Source organism: Azolla caroliniana, unplaced genomic scaffold, assembly GCF_043228905.1.
Source record: "Azolla caroliniana isolate FFs.n. ecotype wild unplaced genomic scaffold, voAzoCaro1.0.p SCAF_1, whole genome shotgun sequence".
NCBI lineage: Eukaryota > Viridiplantae > Streptophyta > Polypodiopsida > Salviniales > Salviniaceae > Azolla > Azolla caroliniana.
This window is the reverse complement of record NW_028230436.1, coordinates 27244419-27269592: the sequence shown is the minus strand read 5'-3', so window position 1 is coordinate 27269592 and position 25174 is coordinate 27244419. Positions and strand designations below refer to the sequence as shown.

General features: G+C 36.8%; 2 protein-coding genes across 2 annotated transcripts in view; one reads left to right on the top strand and one right to left on the bottom strand.

The window, feature by feature from the left end:
* Positions 1-9263: 9263 nt before the first annotated feature.
* On the bottom strand, positions 9264-12363 carry LOC147869370 (transcription factor HHO3-like). Its single transcript, XM_087328603.1, has 5 exons — positions 11792-12363; positions 11382-11662; positions 10554-11220; positions 10017-10093; positions 9264-9861 (listed from the first exon to the last, which is right to left on the bottom strand). The coding sequence occupies exons 1-5, from the start codon at positions 12015-12017 to the stop codon at positions 9556-9558; spliced, it is 1557 nt and encodes a 518-aa protein (XP_087184729.1). The 5' UTR covers positions 12018-12363; the 3' UTR covers positions 9264-9555.
* A 3960-nt stretch (positions 12364-16323) lies between these two features.
* Positions 16324-25174, top strand: part of LOC147869362 (pentatricopeptide repeat-containing protein At2g03380, mitochondrial-like) — a 61929-nt gene continuing 53078 nt past the window's right edge. Inside the window, exon 1 of the mRNA XM_087328589.1 lies at positions 16324-16354. The gene's annotated coding sequence lies outside the window, so the exon portion shown is untranslated. The remainder of the gene's footprint in view (positions 16355-25174) is intronic.

Genomic DNA, 25174 nt, shown 5'->3' with positions numbered 1-25174 from the left:
AGGAGATACATAACTCTAGTTTACTAAATGATATAACATGGTTTGGAGATAAATAACTTAGATCATCCTAAATAATCCTTGGCAGGTGCTCTTGTTGACACTACTTATTGACAAGGTTAATCTTAAAGGATAGCTAATCACGTTGGGACCTCATGATTTTCCACCATTTTAACCAATTAAGTAAAAACTTGAACATTGGTCGGAGATCAAGGAAAAGTGTTGCACTAGAAAAAGAGATAAAGAAATAAACCCATGGAGAAGATAATGTAAAAGTTGGAACACGACGATAAATAACTCAGTGAGGAAGCACCCAATGGCTATGTAAAAATTGTAAAAGACATTGGTATACGTCTTGTATAGTCTCTTCTTGACATTTAAGTAACCTTAAAGTGGTAAGCCTTCTTTATTATTTTGATCTAAGATGGGACGTTAGGGTATAGGCGATGAGGCTAGTCTACTATGGACATTTTGTCGTAGACAAGTTTGGTAGTCACTACTCACTTTTAGATGTCTTGTATGATAATGTTATATTTTGGTTTAAGTCATATTTGACCTTCAAAGAAAATAATAAACTCTCTTTATACTTCATATACTCTTATTTCTCTAGATGCCACTGTGGAATATAGGGGTTGAACCCATGACCACCTGGTCTCCATTGGGCAACCTTACCAACTGAGCTACATCCATCATCCATCTGGCTAATAAACTCTCTCTCTCTCTCTTCATATACTCTTATTTCTCTAGATGCCACTGTGGAATGTAGGGGTTGAACACATGACCACCTGGTCTCCATTGGGCAACCTTACCAACTGAGCTACATCCATCATCCATCTAGCTAATAAACTCTCTCTCTCTTCATATACTCTTATTTCTCTAGATGCCTGTGGAATGTAGGGGTTGAACCCATAACCACCTGGTCTCCATTGGGCAACCTTACCAACTGAGCTACATCCATCATCCATTTGACTAAGATAATAATCTCTCTCTCTCTCTCTCTCTCTCTCTCTCTCTCTCTCTCTCTCTCTCTCTCTCTCTCTCTCTCTCTCTCTCTCTCTCTCTCTCTCTCTCTCTCTCTCTCTCTCTCTCTCTCTCTCTCTCTCTCTCTCTCTCATCCCCACATGCTCAACATCCAAAAATTCTACATGAGAATACCTTTAAGCTTCTTTATATAGGCTTTCACCCCATGTCTATTATCAAACATGAAAGCATTACGCATATTCCAATTGTGTTGTAGACCCCAATAACGTAAAAATTGGAACAATATCTCCATCTCATCATTTGATCCATTTTGAACATATTGAGAAAAAACCCATTGTTGAGGTCTCAAACAACAACGGGTTAAAACTTGCCAAATGTCCGATAAGTACTTACGAATGGTACACACTATAGGACATTTAATGAACCTATGTGTACTATCCTCCAATGGAACGGTGCAAAAGAAACAAGTGTCATACCCTAGTCCTCGTCTCTTTAAGGCCGAACCTAATGGGAGCCCACCAATCATGACTCTCCATATGAATACCATTGCACGAAATGGTAGATGGGAATGTCAACCACGTTGTAATATTTTCCACCACCTTATATCTGACTTATATACATTCCACAACTTCGTTGCTTTAGGAGATAGCCAAGATAATGATGCCATCACATGATGATACAATATATTTGTAGTGAACTGTAACAAGTGTGTACCATCTTGTAACCGCCAATCTACCCAAGGTGCAAATTTGGTTTTCAATGGCAAAGATCCTTGCAACAATGGTATATCATGTAATTTCTCCCAAATAAATCCATAATTTGGGGGAATACATAACCATCTCTTGGCATCTTCAAAATCCGACAACCTTTGAGATTCATTATCAACCACATCTTCCAAATGTACAATCCCCAATCGAAATAAACGATTGAATTGAGATCTCAACATCTCTTTCCCATGCCAAAACAACACTCGAGAAGAAACAAGCAATTCGTTTTGTAATGATTTACAATATTCTCGATCACTTGATGGTCCCCATTCAAAAAGAGATAATGCATCTTGCCACGATCTTACCAAATGTTGTCCACATACAGAATGTCGAATCTTTGGGGGAATACTTCCATTCAGTAGTGACCACCATGATGCTTGAATCTTTGTTTTCCCATGCACCAATCCTTCATGCTCAATAAAATATTGCATCATAGATATCCATGGTTGATCTTGTTGACATATATCTTGTAATAATGTAAATCTACGAGCCATCAAATGCCTTTCCAAATCCAATATTGTTGCACCACCTAACCTTTTAGGAGTAGCCAAATGGTCCCATGAAATCCATGTAACTCCCATCATTTCTCCCGTCTGCCACAACATGAACCGAATAGGTTGTAACATGCTTTGTAATGCCTTCTTAGTCCAAGGAAGTAAAGGCAAAAAATATAATAACATGGGTATCAAGATACATTGCACCACTTTGAGTCGTACATGAAAGGGTCATAATTGAGACTTTTAATACATAAATTTGTCCCTCAATTTACTACCAATCCAACCAATCAATTGAACATTTGTAACATCAATGCCCAATGGATAACCCTGTTGAGAATCAAGCTCAACTTGGTCTAGTGTGTGAACTCACCTTGAGAGTGAAGAGACACTCAAACAGTCAAGAGTCACCATTATGTCACCACGTTGTATTCTAGCATTTAGTATGAGTCATAGAATCATATTCTATGACACATAACTTATGAGCTTTCACATTCCCCATGCTCCATGAGGCTTGTAGTTAATGAAGAGAGAGGGTGACTACATAAACACCCTCCTCCCACCTTGTATAATGTTGAGTCCTTCTCCTTTGTCAATATACTTTTACCTTGCGTATTCTCTGTGTTTCTCTCTCTCTCTCTCTCTCTCTCTCTCTCTCTCTCTCTCTCTCTCTCTCTTACACACACACATAACTCACATCTCTTCCGCTTCACAAGAATCCTTCTCTTGATTCTTTACAAACCCAAATGTCGATAAATTGAACCTCCTGCAATCATTGACCCTCGTAATCCCAAACATTCCAAATCGCTCTCCGTACAAGAAATAAGGCGAGACTTCCTCCAATTTATATACAACCCTGAAGCCAAAGCAAATTGATCCCAAACTTGCATACTCCTTTTAAATATATTTTTTGAGGCTTGTAAAAACATAAAAGAATCATCTGCCAATGCTTGTGCCACCAATTGTCCACCAAAAGGAAGATGCAAACCCACAATATCACCACCGGCCGCAAGATTTGACAACATTACTAACAAAGGATGTGTAACAATAGCAAATAACAATGGGCTTAGTGAACATCCTTGCCGCATGGATCTAGTAAGAAACACTTTCGGAGTGACTCCGCCATTAAGCATCACACGGGAGGTTGCATTTTGCCCTAGCAAAAAGATAAGTCGATACATACAAGGACCAAACCCCATATTATACATCACACCTGAGAGGAAAGACCAGTTAACATGATCATATGCTTTTTCCAAATCTAATTGCACCATAACCATTTCTTGATGTGTATGTTGAGCACAATCGATCGCCATTTGAACATTCAAAACATTATGCAATATATTTCTACCTGTAATAAAACCATATTGAGATGGATGAATAAGTTGAGGTAAGAACTTCTTAAGTCTGTTGGATAATATCTTTGCAAACACTTTGTACAACCCTCCCATCAATGAAATAGGCCTCCATTGATGAAATGACTCCGGAGATGGTACCTTTGGTATCAATTTGATTAAGCCCACCTTCCAGCTCTCAGGCATGAAACTAGAATCCCAACATTGTTGAAACATTTGTGTGAATGGACTCTTAAGCATGCTAGCATACTTCTTAAAAACTTCATTTGTAGCACCATCAAAGCCAGGGCTTTTACCATTTCGAAGATGTAACAATACCTTTTCCACCTCAGCTTCTTCAAAATCAGCATCCAATTCTTGATAAATATTTGTATTCACGTCACTCCCAATTACATTATAAAACTCTCTCTCTCTCTCTCTCTCCCCCCCCCCCCCCCCCTAATGTAGTAACCTCTTTCTTCGTAAGTAGCCATATACAAGATGATGTGTTTATTCGTTCCCATGGGTCGAATTTGGCCTCCTTGTGAATGATAAAAGAAATTCTATTCTATCTTAGTTATTTTGAAGAAGCATCTAGTTTATCATAAGTACTTAAGATAGTCATAAGTATTTTATCCTAAGTACTTGTGATATCTTGTTTTGGTATAGACTAACTTACTTGGTCAAAGCATAGTGTAGTACCCTATCATATTTTCTTTTTTCTTAACTTAATAAGCCTCTTAATTAAGTCTTTGGGATTGAATATAACTATCTCTTAATTGAGTTAACTGTAATATAGAGATTAATGAGTATTTTGCCGAAGTTGGCTAGCACTTCACTAGAAAACTTGAGAGTGGTTGACAACCACTCTTAACCCTTGTTTTTTGTGGGTTGTGATGGTGATTTCTTACATTACGTCCCACTATAACACACAAATAATTATCTCCAAACCCCTCCTCTTGCACTCACTCAAAGGACACACTTGAGGAAAAGATTAATAAGTGAAAAGGAATAAAAACGTATTCATTAAGAACCACTAGCATCGTTTAAGAAATAACAAAGATGCAAAATATAATGACCGGGGAGGGAATACGTAGAGTTAACTAACTGCCTCACTAAACCACTACTTAATGCAAGGGTTATCTAAATTTTAAAATATAGAATAATAATCAAACAAAAAATAACAAAAAGGGTTTATATTGATAGAGATGGATAGGGGAGGGAAAATGTTGCATTTTTTGTGCACATTTTCTCTCCATTGACCTGACAACATTATAATGTGATTAACATGTGGTCCATGTTACCTCAAATCCCCCAACACGACCTCAATGTGAGATAACTTTGTTGAATAAGAAGAGTACTCGACGTAACAACACTTTGGGGACATCAAATACAACTCCCCGTCCCCACAAATGATAACCATAACATCCAATCTCCTTGACTTCCAGTATCAAAGATCCTAAATGCTCCCATGTCTATCTATGGTTGGAGAGAAAAGCCTAAGGTTGGTGACCTCTACTATATAAACCCCTTGAAGTTTACACGAAGATTTATCATCTTGTACGTGTTTGGCACTTAAATGTGCATGCTACACAAAATTCCTAAATGACATAAGAGAAAATAAACCAAAATTCCTCGAAAGTATATTATGTAATTGATTTATTTTAAAATATCATTAATCAAGATGTAGAATAGCTTCTATGAGCAAAACACTTCATATAGGGAAGAAAATGTGAAGTTTACGGAATTTGGTTCATTTAGGGCTACACAAATTTCAAAGATGTGATTAAGGAAGAAGAGAATATCAATCTTGCCACTTGTATCCAACGTAAATATGAGTGTGCATTATATATCAAGATTGAAATAAAACACATAAATTGGTACGGAATGAAAGTTCAAATGTCACATGATGGGAATAAATTCAGATGGTCCCACGATGATAGAACCTTCCACACCAATGTATATTGATCACCCCTAGAAATGAAGAAAACCCCACTTGCATTCCTTTTATCAATGATACGCAATAATATAAGAAAAACAATAGAATTTGAAGGTTTTTTTACTACAAACATAAAACCATGAGCAATATCTGCATTAAGCATATATGTTTCTCAAATTGAAACAATTTGGAGAGCTAGAATAACCACCTTATTCCCCCTCAACGAATATTTTATCACACATGGAAATGAATGTCTTATGGCACCAAAGACCAACAATTCCAACAAGGACGAGGAATCAAAGTAAGCACAAAACCAAAATAGCTCCCTCAACTGATCAAAGAATGACAAGTTGATGCAATGTGTGATGGAATAGCCATTGAAGGTGTTGACAAGATGTATGATGTGATTCAAAACTTGCTATGGTGCATTGGTGAAACGGTCATGCTTCACGATAATCAACAAGAAATTAAGATATCGTGTTTTATAACAAAGTGATATACCACATTTTCTTCCCAAACTATGTGTTGTAATCAAAGCATGTAATTAATGACCTCATGATCCCAAAATGTTATATTATTATTGTGGCACACATTCACTCCTTTATTTGACAAGGCCTTTTCTTTCTTCTTTTTCGATCAACCATCTATACATCAAGGCTTAATCATCCCATACCTTGTTTTTATAAAGACCACACACTATCTATAACATAATGAAGCATTGTAATTGCAATCTTATTGCACCACGAGTTCTACACAACCATCATCAATGCTTTACCTTTATTCCATTTCATTGTCAATAGGTCCAAACCTTCCCATCATCCCATACCATGTTGCTCCAAATGATCACATGCTAATCCTAGATTATAGACATATTTATGGCATCTTTCATAGTCCCCACAACCTCAATACAACCAATTTCTTTAGTTGACTCTTTATTCCTTCCAATAACAATTCGGATAAAAAGTATTGTCCAATCACAATTGTTTGATCATGTGTTTTCTAGATCTTTTCATTTTCAAGGATTGAACCTTAGCTATACTTTTTGTATCCCATGCCTCAAGTTCAAATCTTACCAAAATGTCCTACTTGATTACATGGCACCCTAGAATGTAGCATTCAACAATTTGTCAGAAAACCTTGTTGATAATTGGCACGCATCATTATGATACCACGAAAAGGCCTCAAAGAACTCTAGTGGCACAACTTTATTACTTGTGATGTATACTAGAAATACAACACGAGGTTCTCCAACTAATTTTTAAGTAATTTTGGCATAAATCAAAGGTTCCCACACTCCTGCCTATTGGTTTTGGCTTATGTCATTTCACCACTCACAAGATTTCATCATGCAAGTGGCACAAGGGAGAACTTTTGAAGACCAACATTAGGCAAACATTTGGTTATGCTATTTCTCTATTGGGATAACATGTTATTCTTCTCATCTAATCCTAAAACATTTTCATAAGTACTTTACATTGTTGTAGTTTTTTAGTAAAGAGAACATCTTATCGATGAACATAAGAAAACCAATTACATGATAATAATAATAAAACTAGGCAACCAATGTTGGTCTATTCCTTCCTTATAAAAGTGAGTGATAAACTTTATGAGCTCCATCAAATAGTTGGAACACATGCATATAGGGTAAGTTACCACACCTTTTTTATCTGAATGCAATCCCATTAATGTTGAGAGATACCATAAATGGATCAAACATTCCAATGCATTGGTGATCGAAATTGACAAAAATGTATTTTGTGAGTAATTGGTGATCGTTTATAGGGAATATCATTTATGCTCGAAGTTGAATTGTGAACATGATATTAATTTGTATATTGGGCATCACATTACTTGTAGTTTTCTAGGGTTTTTAAGGGTTTGGCTTTTGCTCATACCTCAATGGCACATGACATCCGTTCCTCTCTTAACTTCACGGGAGTTTTCTATTGGGTATTCATTTGCTTCAATGTTCTTCTAGCAAGTTATTAAAGGGTCTTCACTCATAAATATGTAAGCCATCATCCTTTGAATGATATTTAAACTGACAATTACCAAAATTATGATGCTTAAATTTTTGCAAGTAAATGTAAGAATCTCCAAACTTCAAGTTTAATGGCAAGAGATAATGAATCACCATCAACCATGTCTAGGATCTCTATGATGACTTGTTCTCTTGTTATGATAATTGGTTGCTGATTTCACACAATTTTTATGCCCAACAAAGAGAATGTTGGAGAGAACATGGGAAATTTACATTAGCACATTGAAAAGGTCATATTTGGCATTTTCAGCTAGGCCTTCTACTATTGTCACTTTTCAACATGGGCATAATGTTTCCTCCTCTATATATGGAGAAGATGTAATGATAGGATTTGGAGTTGATTAAATATTTAATATATTGATTTAAGAATTGATTAAATATTTAATATAGACTTGTCCAAGCAATAAACATTTCTTGGGCATCTTATTGATCCTTTCTACAATTGGCTCACATTACTATTTTATGAATACTTTTTGATCTTTTAGTTTTCTTTCTTTGAGGTCCTTTGTAATACCAAATGATTTCTTAATTATGTGACATTCTTATGAGATGTTGGGGATTTGTGAATATTGTGTAACCATGCAATATAATCTCCAATAAACTCAAACACTAATTTAAGTAGTCCCATAAATTATATTCATGTCAATGTACGACGCGAGTTTGAACTCTCCAATCAACTCAATGCAATCTCCGATCAAGTTAACGAGGTTTTTTAAGCATTACCATAAATAATGTTGATATAAATGTATGACTTAGTTCCAACTCAGTACATACTAACTTGGTGCTTGGATGAAGATCCATGTTTTGACCATGTGCTCAAGTGAACCCATGTTGATGTGACACAAAGTCATTGGCCTATGAAAATTGTGGAGTGGATAACTTCTATTTCTAGCTACTGATGCAAGATAAAATCACATATAGAGGGGAGTAAGAGTAAGACCTAGGCACAAATTGTTTGAAAAGAAAGCATTCTGTGACATTGGTATCTACTCAATTTCCCTGAGGAAGTGTTTTCCTTCTATCTACTTTTAGCGAAAGATAATGATTTGAACTATAAAGAAAGTTGTACCTGAAAACATGGCATTAAAAAGGCCCAAAGAGCTAATAATGGATAAGACCCCAATAAAAGAAAAAGAGAAAAGCCAAGATGATTGAAGTACATACATAAAGTAAAGCGTTGCAAAAGATAGACATGACATTGGCTCTAGTTATATTTGGACGAATGTAGGTAATGAAAGTAGTTTAATTCTCTTTGTTAAAATGAAAAGCAATAGGTAAATTGTGTATATAGTCACCACCAAACCGTTGGTAAACAATACAATCAAAATGCTCAAAGTCTTTTGCTTGTACTTTTGAGAATGCTTTGAAACTGATTAATGTCTAAAACAGATTGATGTTTAAAACAGAAGCATGCTTTCGTACCAATCAATTTAAGCAGTGCTAGACAACATATAAATTTCCAGAGTGAACCTCACAATGCTTTTGGAGACGTTTATCCTAGAAACAACATGTAGATGATTTCTCTTAACCTCAATTTATTCGAAGTTCGAAGCCGATTTTCAAATGTTCGCAGGGATGGAAAATTGCATGAAAAATCAAGTTTAAGAGTGTTTACTTCTGAAAGTATAATGGCTGCTACATGATGATGTCCACTCTATATCTTAGATGTGTTTCCAACTGTGTTTTGGGGGGGGGGGGGGGGGAGAACAGAAGTGGGGAGAAAAACTTTAGCAAGAAGCTGGTGTTATATTATACATATGCAATCTCTCAAACAAAAGAAGACCATGAATCATGAGTTAGCTATAGTTTGAGGCAACAGGTAGATTAACAAGGCCACATGTGCCCCCGAATCACCAATAATGAGAGAGTCTAAGAGCACTTCATCTTGGGTAGTAAACTCTGATTTTAGCCCCCAAGGGAAGGTTAATGTCAGTGTAGACCAAATTTATAGTATTTGAGGAGGGTGTTTTCCACATTTTTGAAGATTCAGATGTAACATAGAAAATCAATGGTTTTGAACATAAGAAAACTCTCCATGATGGATACCCAGATGCATCAATCCCAACTTTCGGCTTTGGGTGGTGATGTATGGTCCACCTTTGATCCAACTACATCCCTCATCCATGGCATCTTGATCACTCTCCCCAGCTTGCCTATCTAATGACTGTGTAGCTGCAAATGAAGGGTCCTCTGAAGAGCTCTGGGAAGGTGGGGGTACCCAAATACCTCCTAACACCACCAGTTGTGGAGTCTGAGTTTTTGTTCTCTCCCCTGAGCACCCATTGGGCCTTCTTGTATGTAGTCTATACTTCTGAAATGTAAAACCAATACATGGCATCAGTATAAATCCCCTCACACTGTTGATCTTATCACATTTTGATTAGTAGCAAACAATCTTGTTTTTTTTGCCCCTTGTAAAAACTAGATTTTTTGTTATAAATCTCGGTGCTTTGTTTTGCTTCTCACCTGCAAATGGCTCTTCACTTCATCATTTGTTAGCCCATCCACTTTCATTAGCTCGCGGATGAGTTTCGGAGTCGCAACTGTATGGGCCATAGAAATGAAGATCATGTTATACATGAGAGTTTTTCATCAAATTTTGTTGATCTCGCATACAATAAATATCAAGCCCCAAATCGTTTGATCATTACAGTAATTGTTTCGGAGAAAATGTCTGCAATGTGGTTACAAGTATGTACCTAAAGAATCGCAATCGCAATGGTTTATGAATTTAGGGTTTTGTGATGTCATGATCAAGATGGACTTCAAACTCTATCCCGAAAGATCGACAAGTTTCCGGTTCGACAGATAATGCATAACTATGGGTTTCTGGGATGACCAAAGATCTAGAAGATTCTAGAATGAAAAGAGTATAGATGATCAAGTACTGTCTAGGGTATTCCAAGTGGTAATGATAAAAATAAAACTAAAAAGCCCTCTAGAATCTTCTTACCTTCTCAAATTATCTGGTCTATTAAACAAAAAATATGGATATATGTATACCTTCTGATCCACCCAACACTTGAAGGGCATGCACAAATTTGCGATGAAGCTCCGAAGACCAACATCGCCTCCGCTTCCTCGACGGCTCATTTGGTAGTACTGTACCACCACCACCACCACCACCACCACGAGAGGCAGGCATAGGTGCATTTATGCGATGATTGGCATTAACCTCCTTGGGATTAATCTCATCATGGTGTTGGAGACTGCTACTAGTGGTAGGAGTTGGTTCATCGATTTCTCCCAAGGACGCTTGATCGAATTGGTCGGCACTGCCAGTTGCATTGTCGGCGTTATGATCCGAGTACTCGTGTGTTAAGAAGGATGGAGGATTATCAGGCCTGTGGCTCATATTCGCTCCTTCATTATCGTCACAACAATGTGGTTTCAAGAACATGGGTGGATTAAGCATGATATTGTCACCACCTTCCACAATAGTTGTTGTGGTAGTAGTAGAAGAAGAAGACCTCTTTATAAGATGTTGATTTTTACAGGGGAAGGGCATGAATGCACCCCGGGGCCGTTCTGGCGAGCGGAGGTCGGGATTTGACATGGCCTCGCTACTTAGGCTACAAGAAGCTCGGCTCTCTCCCAAACTAGGGCAAATATTGGTTGCCCTTCTCTTCACCATTTGTTGTGGTTCCTTGGTCATTATAGATGCTAACATCTGGGGGCATTGTAAAAAAAGAAGAAGACCAAGGACAAAACCACATGAAATCAGTGCCTTAGATCAAAAAGTGTTGTATGTAATATATGATCAAATTCAATGGTAGATTTGTATGAAAATTGAATGTGAATATATATGCACATGCTTGGGGTTTCTTTTACCTCTTGTCCATGAGCATAGGCTTCTGATGGGCTCCAAAATCTAGTCTCTTTCAATTGTTTTGATTTCGACATTAACCCATTTTGATTCAGTGCATTTGTTTGATCACCAGAAGGATTAGCCTGGTTTTGAACTGGTGACCTCTTCTTCATGGTCAATGGAACAAATCTTTCTTCATGATCAACGAGGCCAGATTCAGAAGAATCTGGCCTAGTTGCCGCGGCTGTTTGATGATCTGATCCATGGTTATAATCCCAAAGCTCTCCTTTGGAATTCTCTATGGCTAAAATTATCAGAAGAAGAAACTCCCATCAGAAACAGAGTCATAAATATATGTAAACTAACATTAACATCACTATTTAACTAGGGCTAACATTGACAGAACATTTAGGGATTAATGATGAATGACAACCAGAATTGAGAAGCTGCATGCATATGGGCAATTCTCTCTTGAAAGCATCAATCTTTCTCCGTTCGTCTTCGAGCAATTTCAAGTAAGTGTGGATCTGATCGATCTTGTTCGCATAGCTATTATGTTCTTCGATGTCGGACTCAAGATGATCATTAACACCATGTTTATAACTAGTAATGGATGAGGAGGAGGGTCTGCCCAAAGTTAGCTCTGCCAGAGAGCCCATTGTGTTGGTTCAAATGTATTGTAATGGCTTCAAGTGATGGATTCAGTAGAATTAGATGCTCCTATATATATATGCTTAAATTTAGATATGTTCCATTGCTTTTCTTAATTAACTTCAAACACTAACATACACTAAGAAGGAAATGGGTGTATAAGAATGAGGTTAGTATGTTGACACTATGATCATTAACTTAAGGATGCCTTTTATATGCTAAAAGTAGAGATAAACAGAAGAAGAAGGGCTAATTTACAATTACTAAGGGGTTCATTGTAATTTGTAACTTGCAAATATATATGAGTTGAAATTTCTTTTGAATTAACTATAGAATCAAGTTATTAGAAGAAGAAGAAGAAGAAGAAGAAAAGAAATGTATATGTATCATGGGCTAGGCATAAAAGCATATGATAATCCTAAGCAAAAGTGACAAAGGTAGTGCATGTAGTTAATGTTTCTTTGGGGCCAATGGTTAATCACAAACGATGCCTTGCTTTTTAATCCCCTCTCTTTCAATCATAAGAGAAAACGAGAAGAAGATCAAACGTATACGTATATGAAACGTATACTCGCCTCTTTGACACTCTCCCTCACCCCGACAAAGCCTTGCTTCGCCTCGGTTACCATTGTCGGTCGGTAACCCACGACCCATTAAGATGAACAATATGGACCACACGAGAATGTAAATTACAAGAGAAGACTTAGCTCGTAGTATATTGCTCGGTAGGTTTGACAAAATAAGTTATAGGCATGCTTAGTTGTCTTTCATGCTTGGGCTAAGTATATCCTTGGCTTAACTAAGAGTTTCGGGGTTGGATACAGGTAAATGTTGCATTGACTGACCTAGAAAGTTGCATGCCAAAGTGGTTCACGTTGAACTCTTCAAAAACTACTCGTTGCAAACTTACCTGATTTCTAGCAACTAATTTGCCCCAATTTGCCTATGAAGTTCTCGCAAACAATGCCCCATTGACATATTGGATATGCCATCCAAATACCAATATTCTAAATCAAATTTGAACCTCTCAACTTTTGCCCAAAGCCAAAATTGATGACCACAAACATGAATGCACATGAGCTACGAACTACCTAGCCAAGTTTAAGCAAGCTTGTTAATAGGTATTGTTTGACTTTACATACAAGTGTCTTTATCAAATGTGTTTTCAATCGATAGAGAGATGGTCATGATAGTGAACATCAGAATGCTTTTATTCTTAGCATTTTTGGAAATACATAGGAAACCTTTCCTCAAAGCCAAAACTATTAGAGTACATATTTGTGTATGTGAAACGAATCAAAACATGTAAATATATGTAATTTGATCTCACATACAAACCTTAGTAACAAATGCGTTCTCATTGATAACGAGATGGTTCTTGTAGGAAACATCATTAGAGTTACTTCTAGATGACCTAGATACACACACTAACCAATTATTAGGTTGTCATGTACGGAGGAAAAGAACTTGTAAGTAAATGAGAAAAAATCATTGATCAACCTAAAGGGTGAATCATGGAATGCTAGGTGCTTGCATGACGATCAACAACTATGCATTTTTTAGAGATTGTTACCACAATAATGCCGATAAGAATATAATAAGCGGGCATATCATGGTGCTAATTTCATCTACACATTTAATAAGAAAAAGCACGATCGTATGGATTCCATCGAAATCGATACACTGAATATGGACAGATTCAGCTGCGTGGATGCAATCCGCGACGGATTCAAGCCAGATTCGCCTAAGAAGATTCTCGTTGGACACATTCAAAAGATACGATGCACTTGGATGGAATCCTAGACATTTCACATAGAACCATGATAATATAGATAATAGGACCCACGAAAAGGTACCATGCACTTGGACACAAACCTAGGGATCCATCCCTTTGTAAGGTGCAACGTATATAGACTTGATTCCAATAGTAAGTGATGTAATACCATAAGCTTTCGCTAAAGGTCTACGTGCATTACCTTTTCCAACTAGGCATGAGGGAACACATTCTTCAAAAAATAAAAACAAAGAAACTCCCAAATTGACTTTATTGAGGTTCGAACTTTATGGTATAGGAATTATCAATGGCGAAATGTTAATTTGGTTACTCGTTAGTAATTTCTTTTTCAGATAAAATCATCTAGAATCTCGATTTTTTTTCCCACTCATGAGTGGTTGAGGAATCTTTACACACTTACTTCAGACTTTATTCGGTAAAATTATCTATCATTCATAACTTGCCTAAGAGCATGTAATTGTCAGCAATTAGTGTTTTTGTGACTCTCGAGCGTCGAAACGCCGCATCCTTATCCACAAAGCTTAAAAGCACACATTCACAATTAATGAGTTTCCTCAATGAATTCATATTTCTCTGATAAAAATCAAAGACGGATATCCTATGACCTTAAATTTGTACTACACACCACAAATATTTTAAGCCTATCACCAACACAATGAATGATCATGTGGCCAAATGTTGATCTTTCATTGTTGTCTTCGTAACTTATCAAGGTAAGGATCTGAGGGAGCCTTGTCTAGATAAAAAGTTGATGAATGAAAACGTGATTTTATCTACGTGTCAATATGTGCATGTGACACGCATACAATCATCAAATGGGAAAGAGATGCACAAATGCAAAATGTCAAATGTTTGATATTGAACTTCAATCAAACAAGAAAAACCAAACAATAACAATTTTTTCATGTAGCATGCCATCTTTGTTGATCCTTTTTTTGAAACAATGCATTAATTCTTGTTAACATATTGTATTATTATAGAAATAACGATTCATTTAGCTAGGGACGAGATGTTCCACGAGGATGCGAAACAACACATCTAATACAATATCTATGGTTACAACTTACTTATGTGAGCCATAAAACTCAAGCACGCATTTAGTTCTCTCAAAGGAGGTGATGGATATTGTCTTATACCATATGGAGCACACGCTTTATTCTTCATAAACATAGGGTGTGCATGTAGTCTCTTTTATAGATGAGTGTTCACCTCGATAATTTCATGACACAATCAAACAATTAATATAAATTTTAGTGTTGTTTTCGGAAATATATATATAAAATTTAGTGTCATCATGTACAATTTCTATTTTAATATAGGGCTCGGTAAAATGGGCATTGGGCAATGAAAACGAGCATTCCATAAGCACAAATCTCATCATGATTGTGGAAAAATAGTCCAATTGGATTTCCCAATAATTAGGCTTTCTTCCATCATACTCTCTAGTTAAGTGGTAATTGTTCTCAATGATCTTCCGAAGAGGTTCCTAAACCTTAATACTAATGTGTACAATTACTGTTTCCAATTTAATGAGGCTATATGTCATAGACCTTCTTCATAACTCTGTAATTGTATGGAAATCTCTCTCTATATAAAAATGTGAGCAATATGGTTATCCAAAAGACATTGTAACATTTAATTCAAGGTTTATGGCAAGTATGATACATAGAATAAATCAGTAAAAGTTATAAATATTATACCTTTAACAATCAAAAATAGGTTTTCCTCTCAAGTTTCTCCATGAATACCTACCTTATTGGAAGCTATGAAGTTCTTACAATTAAAAAATGACCCGTATCATGGTAACACGAAGTGTACTGAACGATAATTAGTTCACCATTGAGCACTAATCATGATATAGAGATGTTGGGATTGAGGAGGGGAACATTAATGCAATATAACCAACAATAAAAGAAGGTGCATTTTATGTTTATTACCAAAGGTAGAATGGCAAGATTTAATGTAAAATGCTCATTATAAGAGTAGGCCACCGTATGTATAATGTAACATTTTATCTTTTGTCGACTTTATATATCTAGATGTACACTCTAGCAATGTGTACAAAGACAAGTTAAGGCAACATTGTAGATGAAAGGTAAAAAGATATGCTCGTGGCTTATTGATAAATGATCACATAGCCAAGTGGCTAACTCAATAACTAGGTGAACAAAGGGTTCAATTATGTTAGTTTCCAACGTACAACAATCTCGTGCATTGTATGCTTTTGACTTTAATCTTCGAACTTCACTAACTTGGAACCCATCATTCCACTCCCAATGGTCACACCTCTATTTTCCATCATAGAAGTAGTATCAAGTTGGCCTAAGGTTTGCAATATTCTACTAACTAAAAATGTTAAAAGACCAATAATTCTTGTTTTGTGCCTCATTAATTTCATCTTATAATGGGATGCTTTCGCATATGTAAAGGAGTATGGAAGTTCAATTAAGCATTGTTAAACAATGCAACAAAGATAATATAAATCATGTGTGTGTTATATGTGTTAGAGAGAGAGAGAGAGAGAGACAGACAGAGACAGAGAGAGAGGCAGTTAAACAAAATAGGGTTGAAAAAACAACAACAATTACATGGGGGAGGATTGGTTTACCTACTACATTCTATGCCTTTTCTCAGAGAATCCTAAACCACTTTGTCGTGATAATATAATGAGTGAGATATCATATAGTATTCACTCATTTAATATAGAGGATATATTCCCTTAGACTTATGACAATGTTTGACTTCACACATGTCTCCCATGAGTGTGTTTGCACGTAAAGTAGGGTTGAGGTTGACATCTCAACATTCCTCTTCAAGCTCAAGTATGTCATACAACTAGTTTGGATCTCTTACTTTCACTCGTGCATTCACGCATGGTAGATCAAGAGGATGTAGGCCAAGTACTTTCAAAACTTGTTTGAATTAATCAATTCCAGGTTCCTTGGTAAAGATATCCAATGTTTGATGATCAAGTATGGAGTATTGACCCTCGATATTCAAGAATTTTACGAATAAGCAATGAAACAATATTTCTGATTATGAGAGGATCGTGTGCATGTAATGATCTGGATTGACGATGTGTAACAAAGCCAACTAGACTGCGGTCGATTTGTAGTGCATTGTATCAAAGGGAGAGACAAAATGAGAGTGAATAATAAATGGTGTGGAGAAAGAAATAGTGTCACAAAGCACAATTGCAATAGAGATCATAGTAAGTAAAATTCGTGTTTGTGTAGCATAACATTTGTTTTCCTATGTTCGAAAACAAATGCGAATGTTATTCAAACATTCTTGTGTTTCCCCCCCCCTTTTTTAACGTTTTTTTTCCTTTTTTTAGGTTTATTTACCTCATAATAAATAGTTAATCCAAAAGTATGGTATTTACCATTCTTCGAGGGTGTTTATCATACTCGAATGGTTGAAACATTCGCGAATGCGAATGCACGAATGGTATGTATGGTTCATACTATGATAGAGATTGGTACAACAAGAACTATAGCTCATATGCTCCTAAATCAATAGATATTGATATAACTCAATGTGTGTAATGAAGGCTATTCCTAAATATACATGTAATGTTACCTTTTTATATGCTACATTGCTACACCAAAGGCTCATCACATAATTGGTGGACTTTTGCATCATCCACATTGTACAACTGATAATCATTAAGCATCATATTTTTGTGAGCAAAGATCATGATGCATTGTCATGTATTAACATGAGCACTCTTTTTTGTAAATATGCATCTAATAAGTATGAGATGGCATGGACAATTGGGATATATGTCTAAAACTTGGATGAAAGTATCGTGTGCCTTGCTTTTTTCCAATATTCAATCATGTGAATAATGCACATAAGGAATTCTAATGAGGATCATTAAACATTGTAGTGAGAGTTAATAGAAAGTGTGTGTTAGAGAGAGAGAGAGAGAGAGAGAGAGAGTTCATAAGGCAAGATTATATTAAACAAGATGTGGGTTGAACAAACAACAATGAGCCAACGATTACATGGGGGAGGCTTGCTTTCTCTTCTAGAATAAGAAACAAACCTATCGTAATGTAGAATGAGTGGGATATTATATAACATTCGCCACATTCAATCCAAAGGACATATTCCCTTATAATTTGATAAGGGTGGACTTTTTTCTCCAAATAACAAATGGTGGGGGCATCACCATGATTTAAAATGTGATAGTTGTGGTTTTTCCATTGAATTCGTTCACCATGTCTTATGGGTATGTCCTATTACTAGAGCAGTTTGGAAAAGAATGTTGAGAACTTTGTATTATGTTTATGGTAAATAGGTGTACATGTGAGGTTTTGTGAAATGGGGAAGGCTGGCTAAGGAAATACAAAATTATGAAAAGGAGTTTGTTGATTTTCTTCTCCTCTTAGATGGAAGATAGGTATTAGATGTCTCTTGTACTACAACAATCCTCTATTTGGTAGAGGACAAGGTTTGGTCTACAATATCTTCTTTAGTAGTTTGGGTATTGTGGAAAACAAGATGTAAATGTGTATTTCAGAAAGTCAAACAGAATGCGGTTGAGTTAGTCAAGGAGATATGGTTGATGCTTTTGCATACTCTAAGAGGTCAATATGAGGCAATAATTGGCGAGTCTGATGTTGTGTTTCATTAGCAACAACATTTTAGAGAAATGTGGAAAAAGGAAGAGGTCGACACCTCTTTTGGGGAGAGAATAAAGTGGAGATATGCTCCACCAAGATGGTTTTTTCCGCCCACCGGTGTCGTGAAATGTGAAGTTAATACTTCACGATGTCCAAACAACTGTAAAAGGCTAAATAGGTCTTCATCATCTAGAGTCTACCACGAGGAAGCCAAAGCACTTTATAGATCACAAAGTGGAAGTTGGATGACAAAGATATAGTCCTACGAAGATGCGAGGCTAATCTGCAAATGACGACGAGAAGTGATACTACAATTGTGGAGCTAGTAATCAGATTGTGTAGAGGAGATGATGAGGAATGCGTAGGTTTTTACAGTTTGTCAATCGGAGTCTGGGAGCCAAAGTTATGCCTTAGACAAGTTTGCAATTTTGCAAAAGTGTGAAAAAAAACAAAAACAAACAAAAACGCGAAATTGCAAACCGCCCTTTTGAAGGGTGGTTTGAAGGAAGGTGGGGGGCCTTTCCCCACCTATAAAAGGTCCCCTCCCTGATACGGGAGGGGCATCGAGGAGTCTGATCCCCTCCCCCCCACCCCACCCGATAGAGAAGGAGTCGGTGAGCAGAGGAGATCCGACATCAAGGAGCCCATCGCCTCCCCTGCAGAGTAGCAGAAGGCAAACGGAGGAGGTCACAATGGATGAAGGAGATCGTGAAGGAGCGATGAAGAGGTCATAGACAAGACTCGGCCACATGACGAAGAGGTCGTAGACGGGACTTGGCCACCCGATAAAGCAGTTGTAGACAGGATTCAACCACCCAATAAAGCATAATATAGTACCAAGTTCTCCATTCCTATTCCGTTGCTTTGCATCCCAAATCTCCCTGAGTCATAGAACCCCAGCAATTGCAACACACAACTCTACACTTTTACGACACTGTCTTGGAGGGACCCCAATTTTAGAGGTGTGAAATTCAGTTGCTCAAGTAGATGCATGAGGGCTTTTGCTACTCAACATGTTGGTTGATGAGGGTATGGTGGTTATGTTTTCCTGTATGAGTTCTTTGTAGCCTTTGAGCATCTTTCCATTAATACCAATGTGAATCTTTTATCAAAAAAAAAACTTAGGGTCAACATGGAAAAGTTGGGTTTTCCTAATCAATGGTTAACGACTGTCTCAACGCTTTACAACTCAGCTATTAGTAGGGTATTAGTAGCTGGAGAGCTAGGCCAAGCATTTTCAATTTTGAGGTCAGTGAGACAGGGATGTCCATTGGCTCCTTTTTTATATTTGATGATTGCAGAAGCTTTTTGTAGTTTTCTTACAAGCAATGTTGTGAATATAAAAGGGCTAGAGGAACAAATTGTGGATTGTCAATTTGTTGATGATACAACCTTGTATTTGCAAGGTTCTTATGATAATCTTTCTAGAGTACAACAAGCTATTTATACATTTTTTTATGCTTCTAGGACTGTTATTAATTGGAATAAATTGGTGGGGTTCTGGGTAGGTACCATAGTAAACCCTTTGTGGTGTCCACATGAAGGGTTTCAATGGATTCCGCATGGTAAACCTATAAGATACTTGGGATGTTAGGTAGGTATTAATCTTTCGCTGGAAGATCATGTAGCTCCTTTGTTGCTTGTTGAGAATCAAGCTCAACCTACTCTAGTGAGTGAACACACCCTTGAGAATGTGCACTCAAAGGTCAAAAGTCACCACTCTTATCTACACATTAACTATGTGTCATAGAATCATATTCTATGACACATAACTAATGAGTTTTCACATTCCCCATGACCCATGAGCTTCGGTAGTTAATGAAGAGAGAGAGTGACTATATAAAGAACTCTCCTCCTACTTTGTAATGTTGTCGATTAATCTCCTTTGTAATATACATCTTCTTGAGTATTGTATTGTCTCTCAAAAATCTATCTTTTGTTTCTCTCCTCTAACTCTCTCTCTCTCACACACACACACACATCTCTCACCTATTCCGCAACACAAGAATCATACCCAATTCTTTACACTTGCTATAAGGAAGAAATTGTTATATTGGAATGCTGCTAAATTGTCATTGGGAGGTAGGGTTGTTGTTGCCAATCAAGTAATGTTGGCTTCCATGTGGTACATTTTATCAGCTTGGTTGTGCTCATGTTCTACTTTATCACAAGTACAAAGGCTTCTTAGGAATTTCCTTTGGGGATCTAAAGATTGTTCATATGTGAGAGCCAAGGTATCTTGGAAATTTATTATAGCTCCAAAGGATGAGGGTGGTCTTGGATTGATTTATCCTCTTTTACAATGTAAGGCTTTTTTGGGAAATTTTTTGGGAGCCTTGGAAAAAAATCTTAAGGCAGAGAATGGTTAAAGTTATGCCTTCTATAGGTGGCAATTGGAAAGAGAGTATTAGATGGTGGTTTTTAAGAGATTTTAACCATTCCATTGATATTTTTTGTCGCGATAAGTTTTTAGGGGTATCATGAAGGCATGGTGGGATTTGAAACATAACTTAGTCCAATCTCTACCATCATGTACGGAGGAATGGTTGCGCCAACCCCTCATATTGAACCCACTAGTTACATCAGAGGAGGGAGTAATGTTAGGGAAGAGAACTAGGTTGAATTTGGCTGACTTTGATAAAGGTGAAGCTGATTCAATGGGGAATTGGTTGACTTTTTCTTCTTCGGCCATGGAAAACAAAACCCATGTTTGTAGAACAATTTGGGGAAGGGAACATTATGTATGCAGAAATGGGTAGAGTCTCTACGATGTCTTCCTTTCAACCTTCTCAAACTAGTCTATTTTGGTATGGTATGTTTTTATCCTTACATGTTTTGTTGGGGGGTCATGGGTTTTAAAAACTCTCATAAATGCCTTTACTTCGATGTTTTGCCTTCTCGACGACTTCATTCTCTCTTTGTGGAAGATGGAATTGTAACTCAAGGGAATGTGTTGCCTATTCGTATATTGTGGAAGAAAGATAAAAAATGGATGTTGAATCCACATCCAAATGATATAAACAATCTCTCTGAATTGTGGGTCTATGAGAATAAGCACATTGATCGCCTTTGTGGGATCCCCGTAAGTGGAAATGCTAAACCATATCAACGCACAAAATGCTAGGTAAGCAAATCCCATTGTTTCAGTATTTGGTAAAAATGGGTAGAGAATTGCTAAGGAGGGGTGTGGTTGTTACGCCAACAAGTTCTAAATTATGGAGATCTAGTAATGTAACCGACTATGGGAAATGGCTATGGGCCATGCAAATTCCTAAAAAAGTTGTGTTATTTAGATGGTTGTTGATACATTATGGTATTCCTATGAAGTTATGGATGTAGGGGCATTGCCATGATTTAAAATGTGATAGTTGTGGTTCTCCCCTTGAATCGGTTTACCATGTTTTATGGATATGTCCTATTGCTAGGGCAGTTTGGAAAATAATGTTGAGAATGTGGATTCCTATTTATGGTAAACAAGTGTACACATGAGGTTTTGTGAGATGGGGAAGATTGGCTAAAGAAATATAGAACTATGAAAGGGAGTTTGTTGATTTTCTTCTCCTCTCCGATGGAAGACATGACATTGTATTGGAGGTCTCTTATACTACAACAATCTGTTGTTTGGAAGAGGACAATGTCTGTTCTACAATATCTTCTTTCGTAGTTTGGGTATTGTGGAAGGTGAGATGTAAATGTGTGTTTCAAAAAGTTAAACATAATGTGGTTGAATTAGTCAAGGAGACATGGTTAATGCTCTTACATACACTAAGAGGTCAATATGAGGCAATAACTGGTGAGCCTACAGTTGTGATTCATAAACAACAACAATTTCGAGAAATTTGGAAAAAGGCAGAGGTATTCACCTCTTTTGGAGAGAGAATAAGGTGGAGATATGCTCCACCAAGATGGCTTTTATCGCCCCCCATCTTGGAACGACCCTACATGAGGGCTTTTGATACTTGACATGTTGGTTGATGTGGGTATGAGGGTTATAATCTATTGTACCTTTGGGCATCTTTCCATTAATACCAAGGTGAATCTTCATTTTTATTTTTTTTAAACTCCTTCCATTAGTTATACAATTTTATAGCTGAGAATGTTATATATAGATCCTAGAAAGGACTCCTCCATAGTTCCATCTTATGTGGAGACCCATTGACTCAAGAAAGAAAGAGGACGACCATTGTTGGATGAAGGCCAATTGTTGTTGTTTGTCTCCATTGGATCCACCTGTGATGCCATCATATTGGATCTTTAGCGTGGCCACAATTTCACTCCATATCTCTTGCAATACCGTTGCCTGGTGCACGGTTTGATTGGAGAAGACCCCCTTACAATGTTGTTTCTAGAGAATCCATAATGTTATTGGGCTAACCAATTCCAACACAACTTGAGCTTTGGCATTGATGGGAGTTGAGTGAATATTGTCGATGGTGGAAAACAAGACCTCTTGTGCCTTTATCACCAACGTCATCCATTCTTGATGTTCGTATATGTCAATTGGGGTTTGCCATGGTAGCCCACATACATTTCCCACTTGAATGTGCCTTGCACCTGGCATAATTGCAATAGTCGGCCAATCCCTTGCCATATTCAATGGGTCTCTAGGCAATCCCATAGAGTGTGTCGGTTTGATTCTATTGCATTGGGCACGCTACTCAATTAGGAGAGCTAAGGATCCCACATTGTTACACTCCAATCGGTAGTGACCTATGTATTAATAGCCATTGAAACATGGTAATTCGCCCAACGTGTTGTGATTTCCATAATTGCTGCCAAAACTTGGCAATAGTTGTATGGGGAATATGATATGTGTGTCATATCTTTGAAGCATATGGTTCTCTGTCAGTTTGAGCAGATAAGGGTGGACTTTTGCACATTCTCCAAAGTTTGTGTACACCTTATGTGTGGTTAACGTGACTTCTCAAAATTCCCTTCAACATCTACTATGGTTGTCTTATAGTTATTTATATAACCACCTTGGATTTCACACTCTCAATTCTTGTAGTTTACCTCAAGGTTAGTAGATCAAGTGCATTTGAAAAATCATCCCAATTATTTCCCTCTAAGAGCCATTGGGAAGATAATGATAATATACTATTGGGTGTAGATGTTTTGGAGATCTATCTCACACTACAATTTTCTCATAGATGTAGTGATAATACACCACACCGTGTTTTTTTCATGCTTGACATTTAGTGTCTCATGCCCATTTTATATTATAAAGTATATATAAAGGATCCGAGATAAAAAAAATATGTGAAGTTCTGAACTAAATAGAAATTTTCTAAGTAAAAAAAATGTATATCTCGATTAATTGATGGACAAAAGGTACATGGTGGAAAGTTCTCTGAGCGAATGCAAAAGTGAGAGAATGAGAACCAAAAGTTAGCCCCAAAGTTTGGGCTCAAAATGCCTCTTTTACATGAGAGCTCTTCCCCTTTACACAAGTTGGAAACCATAAAGGGCCCATTTCACATTACAAGCCCATTGAGCATTAGCCATTGCTACATAATAAAAGGTAGTTTCCCATATATTACAATATGAGCATGTTTCTTGTAAACACCTGGCCTATAACCAATATTTTAAATTGGAAACAAAGAATATGACGTTATTTCCTTAACAAGATCATGGATGAAATTTCGTTTAATCACATAATTGAGGATTTAGTGAAATTCCTTATCAAACTTGTGTTCAATAGCTCAGTTTTGCAGAAATGCATCCCCAACCCACCCCATAATAAGGTGCCCTTACATGTGCTAATAATGTGTCATCACTTGTTGCACATCTCACATTCTTAATTTGTTTATATTTATTTGTGACCCCACAATGAAATCGCATTCTCTAGGTCTATCTTGGTATTTGTATCTACTTGGTATTCCACACCCAACTTCTATGTAGTTGTATTTTCAAGTTATTTTATACTTTCAAGGTTTTTACAACTAGACATTAAACATAATCCAAAATTGAGGAGTTGGTGGAGTTTTAGGTGCAACCATGCTATGTGCAATCCAACAATTCATTTTCATTGATTGGATGTTAGTGAACAACATGAAAAGTGAAGCAATTGAAGAGTTATAACATTGTTTTTGGATTTGCATCTTCTATGGGGATCATTCTAAATGTTGCCCAACCAAATGTTTGTCAATGATTGAGGAGTATGAATATTTGATTATAATTATAATTATATATATAATTGTTATATATATTTTATATTTACATTGCTTCATAATATGGTAGGGCAAACCTAATAAAACAAGCTTGCCAATTCATTTTCAAATTGTGGAATTTAGTCACAACAAACCAAGGATGATGTGGAGAGTTGATTAAGTCAAGGGCAATGATGCAATCTCTTCTTGGTGCACGTTAACTTGGACAATCAACGAACTTGTCTCACGTGTAATCTTCTCTTGGTGCAGAGGGTTGTGAAGCTTGGAGTAGGGTGGACTATTTGCTTTTGAAGCCTCTACAAAGGCGCTTGCAAGTGTCATCTAGGTGTGGCTCTTATTTCACTTGACATTACCATTTTCAAGCTCTTTGACAACATTTGCAATGGCCACTTGTTTTGTTGGCCTCCTCTCATTGGACAAAAGGGGAGAATATGCCGAGGTTATCCACAATAGAGCCAATCTTGTAAAATAAAGAAGTATATCAATGAAAATACTATCTTCTATATTTACTCTTATTTAGTTTTTACTCTCATCTTAAGCTAAAGTTCTACTTTAATATCTTGTGCTCT

What these genes read in the sequence shown, in the direction of transcription:
- LOC147869370 (XM_087328603.1), bottom strand. Translation starts at nt 12,017, where the DNA reads ATGGGCTCTCTGGCAGAGCTAACTTTGGGCAGACCCTCCTCCTCATCC. An exon ending in CCTATGCTCATGGACAAGAG is followed by an intron (nt 11,221 to 11,381) that starts GTAAAAGAAACC and finishes CAATGCCCCCAG; the next exon opens with ATGTTAGCATCTATAATGAC. An exon ending in AAGTGAAGAGCCATTTGCAG is followed by an intron (nt 9,862 to 10,016) that starts GTGAGAAGCAAA and finishes TTTACATTTCAG; the next exon opens with AAGTATAGACTACATACAAG.